General features: G+C 46.4%; 1 protein-coding gene across 2 annotated transcripts in view; it reads right to left on the reverse strand.

Moving 5' to 3' along the window:
• Nucleotides 1-14162, reverse strand: part of ELL2 (elongation factor for RNA polymerase II 2) — a 293745-nt gene that overhangs the window by 150464 nt on the left and 129119 nt on the right. Inside the window, exons 1-2 of one of the 2 annotated variants that reach the window (XM_086960928.1) lie at nucleotides 3396-3590; nucleotides 3095-3216 (exon numbers count right to left, since the gene is read on the reverse strand). In XM_086960928.1, the coding sequence (XP_086817054.1) occupies nucleotides 3095-3213 (119 nt within the window). In that variant the 5' untranslated portion in view covers nucleotides 3214-3216; nucleotides 3396-3590. Of the gene's footprint in view, nucleotides 1-3094; nucleotides 3217-3395; nucleotides 3591-14162 lie in introns of those variants that run through there. The other variant, XM_086960927.1, reaches the window with a different exon arrangement.

The following is a 14162-nucleotide window of genomic DNA, read 5'->3' on the forward strand; positions in this document are numbered from 1 at the left end:
CTTGTGTAAGATGGAAAAAGCACATAACCCCTCTCTGAGAGGTGGCAAAATCACCATACATCTATTTAACCCAGCCTGTCCATGAACAGGGCCAATCCCATTGGTGACATGGAAGGCCTTAACTCTACAAAAGTGCAATCCAACCGTTCATGTCCATACAGATGAACCAGGACCCTGTCAGAAACTTCTAAGGGACAGAACAGATTAGGTACAAAAACGCCTAAGAAAAAGGAGGTGCATAGACTAGTACTGAAAATGGTTTCCCACCACGCAGGCCAGATATGGCCACATACCGACCCAGTTTACCATGCAAAGTCTGTATATATAATGGAACGGAACGTGACCCTTCAACAGTATAGCAACCCCTCTAGACCATCTATGAAACTCCAAATGAAACACCTTTGTGACCCCATGCAAGTCAAGAAGGGTCAGTTGTTGCCCACAAGACAAGTGTCCTGGAAAAGCAGGATTTCAGGGCCCAGACTGTGGGCCTCCGCAGGACCGCCCTTCACTTGATCTTGTCCATCAGTCCATTAATATTCTAGGTGAGGAGCTGCAAGGACCCAGGCCCGATCAATTTCATCTGCCATGGAAACCGCAGAGCATAAGGAAGGGACACAGGCAGGGAGCAACCAAATCATGGGCGTAATCGTGAGTGCTGCCAGTGGTGTATAAACAAGAAAACAAACTAGAATAACTCCTAACACTAACCCATCCATATTTCTAAAGCCAGAAGTACCTATTGATATGCCAACACCGGGGTAACACCAACTGGGCGTACAGGAGACCCAGCCTCCACCCGATGGTTTGACATTATATACCCTAAAATAACCCTCCCCATACAGTGAGGAGCAAGGCCCTAAAACCACTCAGCCAAGCTGATAAAGCGGTCCTCACAATAAGCAAACATACTTGACTTGAACCAGAGATTAGCCAACAAATTGTCAAATAAATTACCAAAGGGGATAAAGCCTGGGGAGTGAAAGACCAAGAACCAGTATGAACTTCTTCCAAGAGGGCCAATCAGAACCAGGACCCCCCACCGCAGGCTTGTTAGTCAATGGGGCTTCACCATCAGAGGTAGTATGGCGATTGTGAACCTCAAACCCCACCGAGCCACCAGAGCATCCTCCACACTGGGCCCCTCTACTCCACAGCTGCAGTCTCTTCCCCTTTGTGGGAACCTCCTGGTCTAAAGTAGGACGCATTGTTTGCTTTGTCCAGAACTTCTGATTTTTGTAAACCTTTTTTCCTCAGCCACTTGTCTGTTTACACATTGCATTGTTTATAGAATTTCGTTTGTGTATTGTGTTGAGCGCCTTTTGTCTTACATGTTTTAAGATTGAATTATGTATCATTGTTAATAAAACTTTTTGTATGAAGTGTATATGTTTAAACACGGGTTCTCCTTTTTCTCTTTCCTTTTCTGTCTACATTGGTATAATTTTCAATATTTCTCATATTATAATGTTTTTCTTTAGGTTTCTTGTTTAAAATGTGATTCGCATATTGTGTTAACTTGAACCCTTGTTGGGATTCTAGTACAAACTATGAAGGAGGCAGAGACCAATTCTGGAGATAACCACAAATGGAGCCAGGCTGTAATGAAAGCTGTATGGTTCGGCCTTTCTAGAATTCCCACCACTCCAATGTTGTTGCACCTGGAGCGCCTTGCGCATCTCCCGCTTGCGCCACCAAGAGAGCCAGTGTGAAGAGCAGTTTTCACCTCTAATTGACATGTCTGTAAGGAGTCTTCTGCTTCAGATATCAAACCCTCCATAGCCGTGACCGCGAGGATCGGAGGTCCTGAATGGCCTGTAGAATAGGGGACACCTCAATATACAGTACTTCAGTCTCAGACGAGTCCACTGATAGATCACAACGGGTGTAGAAAAAAAATTAGGTTTCTACAGTGTCATTTCCTTTCAAGAAAGGCCGTGCCCTTGGAGATTTTGACTGTATTGTATTCTGGATAGACTAATCCGCCTGCCTTAATCCACCCCATACAAAAAAAAAAAACAATTTCTGCTGGCTTAATTGTCCATCTTTTTGTAGCGTTGAAGATCCGACCGTAAGAGCGGTTCGCATCATTCTCAAATAAACTGACCAAAGCTCTCAAAAGGGACACAAAATGGCTCAATCATTCCAAAAAAAGTCGCCGAGCATCTCAGGTGGAACTAAATAGAAATGAATTTAGAGCACTAGCTGAATCCAAACACTAGTTATTCAAAATATCAGGTGGGACTTATCCGCATCCGTGCGGCGCGAATTCCCCGCCCATGCTGACTCCGCCTTGCCCGGGCGGAGTCATGACGGAAAGGTTCCGTCATCAGCACAGCTCAGCCGATGCTGATGACGGAACCGTTCTGTCATCAGCATCGAAGGGGTTAAGTATGGAGAAATTGTTTTTTGAAACTAAACACAACAAACTATTGAAATGTACCAGTGAGGAGGCAGAGTTCTGAGGCCTCTGGTCAAAGGAGATCTGACAATGTGCATGCAGTATTGAAATGAGGGAGAAGCCTGAATGATGGTATTATATTTAGCCCCTTTAAGAAAGGATTCGAAATCCCTTCAACCCAATGGTATTATATTAAATGGGGTGAAGACAAAAAGGAACCTCCTGGACGAGACAACTATTTTGCACGCTACTTTATACAGTAGTTTGTATGTAATGTTTTATTTTCGATAGCTATGAAAACGTGTACAACCAAATGTATATGGTTTAGATAAGCCGTCTTACGGTTTTATAAACCTGCAACTACATAATCGATTGTATTCTATACAGTTGGTTGACGTAGTTAACGTAAAGGTCATCTGTTGCTATCCTCGGAGTCGGAAAGTTTGAATGAGTTTGCAAAAAAGTAACAGGTGCCATGGTTCCCTCTTCAGTCCACGTACGTTTAATTCGTGCAGTAAAACTGCACTCAGGACTATGAACAAGACTACGCAGCATACTTTACATTCATTGAATGAACCAAAGATGACAAGCTCACACTGAGGTTAAAAACAGAAATAACGCAGAGATTGTACGGGTTTAATAAAAAGCACTTAGTATACACGGTAATGGAACGAAAATATCTACGCCACCTACCTAGAGACAGTTTGTTGGACGCAGTCGAAACTTCCCTGAGGGTTATCTTTGCCAACATTTGATACGTAGAAATTGAAGTTGTGGACTTCCGTAGTGCAATCGGTTTTGGGGATTTTCATGCGCTAAAATAAAATAAAAATGAGGTTTAAAATAAGTCCACATATGCTAAACACAACATCTTTACTCACATTTTCAGCTGAAATGTTCTTAAAGCTGGCGCGCTGCAAATCACTAAAAATGTTAAAACAAAGCTTTGTAGCAGTCGGAGTCGCAGCGCGAGCACTTGAAAGCAGCACTGTACTTTGCCCACGGGTCTAATTACGGCCGTCCGGGTATTCCATCCCCCTCCCCCGCCGCGGACCTGCAGGTCAGCTAGCAACCTTCAGAGGAAAGCAAACACTTTCAGCATTCAGCACGCTCGGGGAGTGGGGGAGCGGAGGCACGGCAGCAGGACGGCACACAGTCCGCCCTGCAGCCGGTATAAAGACTCCTTTATGCTAGCTGCCACTAATATCGGCTTCGGTGTGTGCAAGGAAGGGGAGGGCGGAGTTTAGACTGGTCTTTCACTGAGCTTGACGAGAGAAAAAAAAACAGCCGCAGGAATTTGCGGTAGTCTGCACATCTGCCAAAGGGAAAAAAATATAGTATTCTGTCCCAAGTTTCTACAGTAAATTATTCACCAAATGCCCGATTACGGATTTTAAAGTATGTCCTTTTTGTAAACTAAATTGGCACTTCCTCGGTGAAAGACGCATGGTGCGAAGCATTCAACGAAATCACAGCGTCTCCAAACAATCTTGAAAAACAAATAGCGGACAAACCTGTTCTAGATTCAGCATGCGCAGAGTAGAATGTAAAACATCGGCGGGGGTGCGGGGGGGGGGGGGAGATGGGGGGGGGGGGGACTTTATAGAAGGAATTTAATGACGGGGTGGGCGCCAACGACCAACACAAAATGGACAAGTAAGCAATTCATAGTAGAGGCTAAATGAGAATATACTTCGGTTACTTATTAATTGTAAAACCGAGTGCACGGGGAGAAAGCACTAGACACACTTTCTAAGAAACCTTTCCAACTTTTTGAAATACTAAACATATCGTCATTTTTCCATGAAATCATACGTTCAAAAACTCCATTAGCAGACCCAAAGACGATAATGAAAACATAAGGTTTAATAAAAACTCGGAATCGACGTGGGTGGCTGATATGAGGTTCGTGAATTAAAAGCTCTTGCCAAACATGTCCTTTCTACAACACGTTTACTAAACGCGTCCTTTGTTTTGTAGTAATGGAAGAAGATTTGAGTTGTGCACCGAGACAAACATGCACAATATTGCTGCAGCATATGATAGTTAAGACAAAGTAACACAACTTAACGGCCTGACAGCCTACAGAAAAGATGATTCAGAAAAGGGGGTGGTGATGAACAGAGTGTCTGAATTAAGCAGACCACTCTTACCCAGTCCAAAGATCAGGGCTTGATCCATCACCGTTTTTTAGCTCACTGCACCATCCCAGCTCAGAACCTGGCTACATGCAAATTAGTCTGTTCCTGTCCCAGTGCATGATGGGAACAGGGCAAACCAAACTACCAAGCCAATTCTTATACTGGGAAGGAAACAAGCTACCGGGGACCGGTTTCTGGCATTTCAGCCGTCGTCGGCCCGGCTTGCTTGAATCCTGATGGTGCAATGAGCAAGGGACTCACATCTGAGTATACCCTTCCACGCTTATGGTGGACAAAATGATTCAGAAAAGGGGGTGGTGATGAACAGAGTGTCTGAATTAAGCAGACCACTCTTACCCAGTCCAAAGATCAGGGCTTGATCCATCACCGTTTTTTAGCTCACTGCACCATCCCAGCTCAGAACCTGGCTACATGCAAATTAGTCTGTTCTTGTCCCAGTGCATGATGGGAACAGGGCAAACCAAACTACCAAGCCAATTCTTATACTGGGAAGGAAACAAGCTACCGGGGACCGGTTTCTGGCATTTCAGCCGTCGTCGGCCCGGCTTGCTTGAATCCTGATGGTGCAATGAGCAAGGGACTCACATCTGAGTATACCCTTCCACGCTTATGGTGGACAAAATGATTCAGAAAAGGGGGTGGTGATGAACAGAGTGTCTGAATTAAGCAGACCACTCTTACCCAGTCCAAAGATCAGGGCTTGATCCATCACCGTTTTTTAGCTCACTGCACCATCCCCCCGGTAGCTTGTCTCCTTTCTGGTAAAGAATTGGCTTGGTAGTTTAGTCTGCCCTGTTCCCATGATGCACTGGGCCAGGGACAGACTGATTTGCATATAGCCAGGTTCTCAGCTGGGATGGGGCAGTGAGATAAATAACGGTGATGGATCAAGCCCTGATCTTTGGACTGGGTAAGAGTGGTCTGCTCAATTCAGACACTCTGTTCATCACCCCCCCTTTTGTAAATCGATTTTGGCCACTATAGGTGTGGCAGGGTATACTCAGACATGAGTCCCTTTCTCACTGCTCCATCAGGATTCAAGCAAGCCGGGCCGAAGAGGCTGAAATGCCAGAAACCGGTCCCCGGTAGCTTGTCTCCTTTCTGGTAAAGAATTGGCTTGGTAGTTTAGTCTGCCCTGTTCCCATGATGCACTGGGCCAGGGACAGACTGATTTGCATATAGCCAGGTTCTGAGCTGGGATGGGGCAGTGAGATAAATAACGGTGATGGATCAAGCCCTGATCTTTGGACTGGGTAAGAGTGGTCTGCTCAATTCAGACACTCTGTTCATCACCCCCCCTTTTGTATACAGAAAAGATGGCATGCATATTGTCTTCATCGGACTGCTCTTCGTTTACAAGCCCACACCACATGCATGGTTGTGCGAGTATTTGCATTTCACTCTGCTCTTACAACTTTTCTACAGCAATGGTCACTCAAATGTTTTTCCAAAGCAACGCTTCTCGGTTAACGAGCATTGACTATTTATCTCCGCTCCACCGTGATACCATGTTTGTAGCCATCACTGGTCAGCGGACAACGGGCCGAATGATGAGAGAGGACCACCGTTCACTGCATCTCCGTTGAATACTACCCAAGCAAGAGTTCGAGGCCCATGTGCACCATGCGCAGCCCGTGCGAGGCCACCATTCCCCGCATGGCAAGAGCAGATACAGAGACAAGTACCTGTCAGCGGTTCAAAGTTCACTCCACCCAGATGGCAAGGGGACTCTGACTTGCAGACTTCTCCACTCCACTGCACTGCACCCCGCCGAGGGAATACATCGCGCTATGTATTTAAATTCACCTGCGCTAAGTTTGTGAGTGGGAACGCCCTCCCCCAGGGCTAACAAGGACAGCCAAAACCACTGGGTCTGGCGTTGACAGACAATTTCTTGCTTTATAGTTAATTTTTTTCAAGTGCTTTGCAAAACTGTTTTTTTGGATGACGGCCTACCTGCTTCCCCAACAATAAACTACTAGATTAATACCCCAAAAACGTGTGCCCTGAAAAAACACATTTGACTACATGATTCCCTGGCATTGAAGGTATCTACGTTGTATGTTCATATGCCCCTTGTGAAAGGGGAGAAGGCAGGCAGGCAGGCAGTCACAGCGAGCTGACCCTGTGGTTGAAATTAGCCGATTCCTTTGCTCAAGCTGGAGGGGACCAAGAAAAAAGTAAATGACGTACCAACGGATGAAGAGGGCGGTTTGAGAGCTTCTCCAAGCATATTAAACAATTATGTACCACCAAACGGCCTTCGCTAATGCTAGACCTAAAAAAAAAAAAAATCGGGGCTTTATTTGTAAAATCTTTTTTTTATTTAAACACTCACCCCTGAAAAATCTAAAAACAAAATAACAAAACCCTCTGCTTCTTTTCTTGACTCAGAGTAAACAAGGGAAGCACGGCCAAGACACGGATGATTTCTTCATCTCCCCCCAGGTCTACATGACCTGTGACACCTATGAGCTTTCTGGAGGTACAGCGTGCCTCCAGGAAGTCCAAACCTGGTTAGTAGTACAGCCAGGAAAAAAAAGGCTGCAGAGACCAGAGCACAGCAGGTATGTTAACCTTCCAGCATTGCCCGACAGGCATTCCGCCGAACCCTCCTCTCCCCCCCCCCCCTAATTATCATTCCCCGTGCACCTTCCTTCCGAATGCCTCTTCCAGTTGCTCCTTCCTTGTTTTCAACCCCCACCTGGCTAGTGTCCTCCTGCTCTCTTCCCCAGTTATCCAGCAGCGGTTTCAAGTCTTCTCCTACTTACTTATTTAGCATCCCCCTCCCACACTACTCCCGCCCCAATGGCAGCTGAAGCCGGAGGGAGCTGGTACCCAAGTCATCTCGATGCCCTCCAGCATCTTACATTACGACGTGGGGTGGGTGGGTGCCACAGTGACAGTTTTCTCCAGAACTTTCGACGTCACGCTGGTAAGCGACATGTCTGGCAAGTGCCAAACAGCGGATTTTGAACTGAAATCTGCACTCTGGAACCAGACAACTATTCCCAGCTTACACTTGCTGAGCGGTGCTGGTTTACTGGTTCTAAAACTGTGCCACAGTATTTTTGTGGCAGGAAATTAAATAAAAGCACGTTTTGCTTTGTTGGTTGCTATTTTTCAATAGCAAAACAGACCACGATATCCTATGGGGTGAGGTGTAATTTGCATGAGGCATAATATGCCACACTTGTACAGCCACAAAAACAGTTTTGGGTGAGGCCAGTACATAAAGTTACATGGGGTGAGGTTGGGATAAAACAAGATAGTTAGGCATGGATTGCACTAAAAGCAGTTACCAGCTGATTTCATGCATCAGTGACTGTTCCGTGGATGAAGTACTAGAACCTCTCGTAGCACATTTCTCAGTCAATGATGATTGCTTAAAATCATTATGTCCTTTTCCATAGAGGGAATTCGGAATGCTTCATTTTAAATAGGAAAGATGTAAAGTAAAATGATTAAAGCAAGAGAACAAGCCTCTAAGAAACAAAAATTGCAAAAGCTTGCTACAAATTTCCTTGATAAGAACTGAGAAAAAACATTGAGAGGCACAGTAAAACACATCTCAGTCAGTGGAACAAATGATCACGATCTGAAGAGTACATGCATTCAATTCTCTTGAAATTCAAAACTGTTTATAGGTATCTCAAATATCTGGAAATAGTTCGCCATTTTAGCAGGAAAAAAGGAACCACATCTGCGGTAATTAGTGAATTTTAATGAAAATGTTATAGCTTAACGTCCAACTAACGAGGAATGCACACAAACCTGCACTGGTGCAGTTTCAACATTCTTTAATGTTTAGAAAACAAGCACATTGAAATAAGTCAAATCAACTACTCTGGTGAATATATCCTTTCAGCTATGACGACACTGGATGTGAAGGTCTCAATCTCTCACACAAATATTCACCTGCTCATAAATCCCTTGCCAGCCTAACCCCAAGGTATCTGTACCCTTGTAGACATTTGCTTAGGCCGTCCTTGGAATGTCTGAGTGCCTAAGAGCACATAAAAGAGGACTACATTCAGTTACATAGTACAAAGCCTTTGAGTGACTTGGGCTGGGTGGCTTCCCTGCACAGTTTCACGTTTCTCAACCATACTTGCACCTCAGCCGGTCAGCTATTAAAAGTTAACCAGACCGTGCTTGGTGTTGTTAAGACTACTTTGTCCAGAGGGCTGCTCCTCCATTAGGGCGGAGGAGTGTATCCCCCCTGCTTTCTCGCAGTGCAAGAAGCAGAAACATAAAATGGTAAAACTACTGTTCCATGTTTCTGCTTCTCGCACTGCGAGAAAGCACAAGTGTTTGGTTGGGGGCAGGTGGGTCTGCTCGAAAGCAGGGGAGGAGTGGCTAGCCCAATACTGTGGGCCCCGACTCTTTGGTCAGCCCTCTGGGGCTGACCTAACCAGTCATGTGCACTTTCCCTTTTCTCTATGTAGGCTGCATTCAGCCAAACGCACAAGGTGATGGACGGAATGTTGCACAATGGCAAAACATTCACCACCAATCACAGATCTGGGTTTAATCCATCGTTAATTTGCTCACCAAGCCACCCCAGTTCAGACATGGCCATATGCAAATCAGTCTTGACCCTGTGCCTCATGGGAACAGTCCAGACCAAACTGCCAAGCCATGTCTTCCCTGGACCGGAATCAAGCATCCTAGGACCGGGTTCTGGCTATCAGCCAGGATAGCTTGACTCCACTGGCTTAGTGACCACGGGACCCACGTCTGGGCCTACCCTTCCCACATAGGGTGAACAGCAAAACACACAAGATGATGGACGGAATGTTGCACAATGGCAAAACATTCACCCCCAGTCACAGATCTGGGTTTAATCCATTGTTATTTTGCTCACGAAGCCACCCCATTTCAGACATGGCCATATGCAAATCAGTCTTGAACCTGTGTTTCATGGGAACAGTCCAGACCAAACTGCCAAGACATTTGAGTGACTTGGGCTGGGTGGCTTCCCTGCACAGTTTCACTGCACAATTACACGTTTCTCAACCATACTTGCATCTCAGCAGGTCAGCTATTAAAAGTTAACCAGACCGTGCTTCCAGTGTTAAGACGACTTTGTCCAGAGGGCTGCTCATCCATTAGGGCAGAGGAGCGTCGCCCCACTGCTTTCTCGCAGTGCCAGAAGCAGAAACCTAAAATGGTAAAACTCCTGTTCTATGTTTCTGCTTCCCACACTGCAAGAAAGCAAAAGTATTTGGTTAGGGGCAGGCGGGTTCCGTTTTAAAGCAGGGGAGGAGTGGCTAGCCCTATACAGTGGGCCCGACTCTTTGGTCAGCCCTCTGGGGCTGACCAAACCAGTCATGCACACTTTCCCTTTTCTCTAGGTAGGTTGCATGATAGATAGATCGATCGATCCAACAAAAAGTTTTGCCCAATTTGAGGAGGCCCTTTGAAGAAATTGAAACAGAAATTTAAATTATTTGTACTGTTTTTTTTAATCCGAATTGATTCATTCATAGATAATCACAGTAAACAGAAGCTGTGCTCAGTGCTCTACAAGTGTACAGTATATACAGGGTGGTTGCGGTTTCTATGTACACGTGGGGGATAGGCCAGATAATGCTTTCACACCAGTGACTCCTTTCTTTCATTGTGCGGAGTCTTGGTTAGTATGGACCTCGAGTAAGCGTCAACATTTCAACCCTAAATGTGCCCCGGTTGGTGGTCACAACGGGTCTTCATCAGGACAATGTGTTTGGGAGGGAGGGTGACAGCCCTAGGAAGGCCGGAAGTGTCTCAGCCATTGACGGGGGACACACTAGGAAAGTCAATTTCGGGTCCAAGCGACTATTGCTCTGTGTAACAAAAAAAAAAAAAATCGGTATCGTGTGTTGGGCAGACGGGCCATAGTACCATCTGTCCGCTGGTACTTGCACTCCTTACTAGCATTAAATACCACAGTGGGTGTCACCGCGTGTCCTGTCCCAATAATAAAATCCTCAGTGGGTCAAGCGGACATAGTGGAGTGCACTGCCAATACATATCTCACACTTTTATGCATGCTTACAGTCCTGCATTACGTGCCTTGAACCTTCAGACACTCCAGGGCCACACACAGGCGGCGGTTCCTCCTCGCGACCTAGTCATGGCCGCTAAACATCCAATTTAATGCGAGTAAGGACTACAAGGTGACACGCCCACTGAGGATTGATTGATGAAATAAAGAGCAGGTGACTTACATTTTTAGCTGTTTGTTGTCTTATTCAGCACATGGCTTGTGATCAAGGAGTGATATCCGAAAAGCGTAGGGCCAAAGCATGAAGAAAAGAGGCATCGCGAAGGGGCTGCAATCTCCACTCTAAGGGGTGCTTTGCTTTCAGTGAGGGCCTCCTCAAATTGGGCAAAACACAGACATATATACATACACACACACACACATATATATACACATACACATATATATATGACTGTATGAGACAGACTCACTGAGGACATCGTAGCACTACGAGAACCAGAAGGCCATTCGCATGGCCACGCCCACTGGGGCAGGTTTTTCAGGAATAAAAGTGTGCGAAGAAAAACTGCCTTTGGTCAACGGAACGCCATTGAGGAAGGGACTGAATTCCAGAAACCGGTCTGGCTGATGTTATTCAAGATGACAGCTACCTGCCTGTTCCCTGTATGCAGCAGCTTTAATAAATACGCAGAGAAAATCATTTACCTCAAGGCTTCTTCCATACGAGGGTTACCTTTGATTTGGGGATATATATATATATTTTCACTGAATAAACCGTAGGTTATAGACCATATATAGTTAGGAATTAGCATTTACAAAACCTTATTTTACTCACACAAAACCATTGAAATTCGCATATATAGTTAGTTGCACTAACTATATATCGCGCAACCGCAATCCACTGCTGATGATGTCACATGTTACATCATTCATGACATGGTCAGTGACATCACTGATGACATCACTCATGTGATAATACGATGAACCTCTTCAGACTCTAATATAACCTTAGATACACTCAGTGTAAACAGACACTCACAAATTGTCACTCATCCATGGAGTTACTCATACACCTAGTCAGTCATGCAAAGAATCAATCACACCTCCATTTCCTCAACTATACAGTTATACACACCTTACTTATTCAAACATATTCTAACACATATTTACTCTTATGCAATCACTGATACAAGTTTCCAATAATCCATGCAGACACTCACAAGTCAAGTCAAGTCAAATCATTAAATTTATATAGCGCGCTACATACCCAGAGGGTCTCAAGGCGCTTGAAGAAGGGTGGGGGATTACTTGTCAAATATCCACATTTTAAGTTGCTTTCTGAATGCTAGGTGGTTCTGAGTAAGGCGAAGGTGAGTGGGAAGTGAGTTCCAGGTTTTAGCTGCCAGGTAGGAGAAGGATCTACCTCCCATGGTGGTTTTGTTGATGCGAGGTACAGTGGCAAGGGCTTGGTTGGAGGATCGTAGCTGGCGGGAGGGGGTGTAGAAGGACAGTCGTGTGTTGAGGCATTCGGGTCCGATTTCGTAGAGTGCTTTGTGTGCGTGGGTTAGGAGCCGGAAAGTAATCCTATTATTGACGGGGAGCCAGTGGAGGTTTTTCAGGTGACCAGAGATATGTTCTTTACGCGGGATGTCTAATATGAGCCTGGCTGCAGCGTTCTGGATGCGTTGGAGTTTTTTCTGGAGTTTGGCGGTGGTACCGGCGTAGAAGGTGTTTCCGTAGTCCAGTCGGCTCGTGACCAGAGCGTGGGTGACTGTTTTTCTGGTTTCGGTGGGAATCCAGCGAAATGTTTTTTTGAGCATGCGAAGAATGTTGAAGCAAGATGAAGAAACGGCGTTGACTTGTCTGTTCATCGAGAGTGAGGAATCCAGAATGACGCCCAGGTTCCGTGCGTGGTTCGTCGGGATGGGTGCTTTTCCAAGGGCCTCTGGCCACCAAGAGTCATCCCAGGCGGAGGGGGAGGTGCCTAGGATGAGGACTTCTGTTTTGTCTGAATTCAGTTTCAGACGGCTGTGCTTCATCCATTCGGCTACTTCTTTCATTCCTTCATGCAGGTTGGTTTTGGCAGTGTTAGGGTCATTGGTGAGTGAAAGGATCAGTTGAGTGTCATCAGCGTAGGAGATGATGAGGTTGTGTTGGCGTGCGATGGCCGCGAGGGGGCTCATGTATACGTTGAAGAGGGTGGGGCTGAGTGAAGATCCTTGTGGTACGCCGCAGATGACTTCAGTGGCTTCTGACTTGAAATGGTGGAAGGCGGACTCTCTGGGTTCTTCCGGTGAGGAACGAGGTGATCTATTCCAGTGCTTTTCCTTGGATTCCGGTGTTTGAGGCGTTGTAAAAGGGTGCTATGACAGACCGTGCCGAAGGCTGCGGAGAGGTCGAGGAGGATGAGGGCGACTGTCTCCATTGTCCAGTAGAGTTCGAATGTCGTCTGTTGCTGCGATGAGGGCGGTTTCAGTGCTGTGCTTGGCTCGGAAGCCGGATTGTGAGGAGTCGAGGGATTTGTTGGTTTCGAGGAATGCGGCAAGCTGGTTGTTGACTGCTTTCTCGATGACTTTGGCCGGGAATGGAAGGAGTGAGATAGGGCGGTAGTTTTTGAGTTCGGTGGGGTCAGGAGGGCGCTGAGTTCGGCATGTTTCCAGCTTTCCGGGAAGGTTGCGGAGTTGAGGGAGCAGTTGATGACGTCTCGGAGATGCGGTGCTATAATGGAGTCTGCTTTGTTAAAGATGTGGTGAGGGCATGGGTCTGTGGGGGATCCTGAGTGGATAGAGTTCATCAGACGGATGGTGTCCTCGGTGGAGATTGGCTTCCAGTCATTGAGGATGTTCATGGGGGGTGGGGGTCCTGCAGGGGGTTGGGTGGGTTGGTCTTTGGGTCGGTTGTCGAAGCTGTTGTGGATGTCTGCAATTTTGTTGTGGAAGAATGGGGCTAGGGAGTCGCAGAGGGCTTGAGAGGGGGTGATGTCGTTGGAGTTGGCTGAGGGGTTGGTAAATTCCTTGACGATGTTGAATAATTCCTTGCTGTTGTGGGCGTTGTTATCTAGTCGGTCTTTGAAAGCGGCTTTCTTGGCATTCCGGATCAGTTGGTGGTGTATGCGGGTGGCGTTTTTGAAGGCGTCCTTGGTGTTGGTGGTTGGGTCTTTTTTCCAAGCCTTCTCAAGGGAGCGACAGAGTTTCTTAGATTTCTTAAGATCATCGTTGAACCAGGAGGCCTTCTTGCTGCCTAGTTTGATTTGTCGTTTTTTCAGTGGTGCTAGGATGTCGGCGCTGTTGGATAACCATTGGGCGAGGTTGGTGGCTGCTTGGTCTGGGTTAGAGGAGTGGGCTGGGGGGTTTTGAAGAAGCGATGAGGAGATCTGGTCGATGGTGATTTTGTTCCAGTTTCTTTGCAGAGTGGGTTGGGGGTGGTTGTTGGATGTGGGCTTGTTGTAGGTAAAGTGAACGCAGCTGTGGTCAGTCCAAAGGAGAGCTGTGGTGTGGCTGAAGGAGATATGATTGCTGGAGGTGAAGATAGGGTCGAGTGTGTGGCCTGCGATGTGGGTGGGGGTAGTGACAAGTTGTTTAAGTCCGATGTTGGTGAGGTTGTCCAAAAG

The sequence above is a fragment of the Lissotriton vulgaris genome, chromosome 3_1 (genome assembly GCF_964263255.1).
Source record: "Lissotriton vulgaris chromosome 3_1, aLisVul1.2, whole genome shotgun sequence".
NCBI classification, from domain to species: domain Eukaryota; kingdom Metazoa; phylum Chordata; class Amphibia; order Caudata; family Salamandridae; genus Lissotriton; species Lissotriton vulgaris.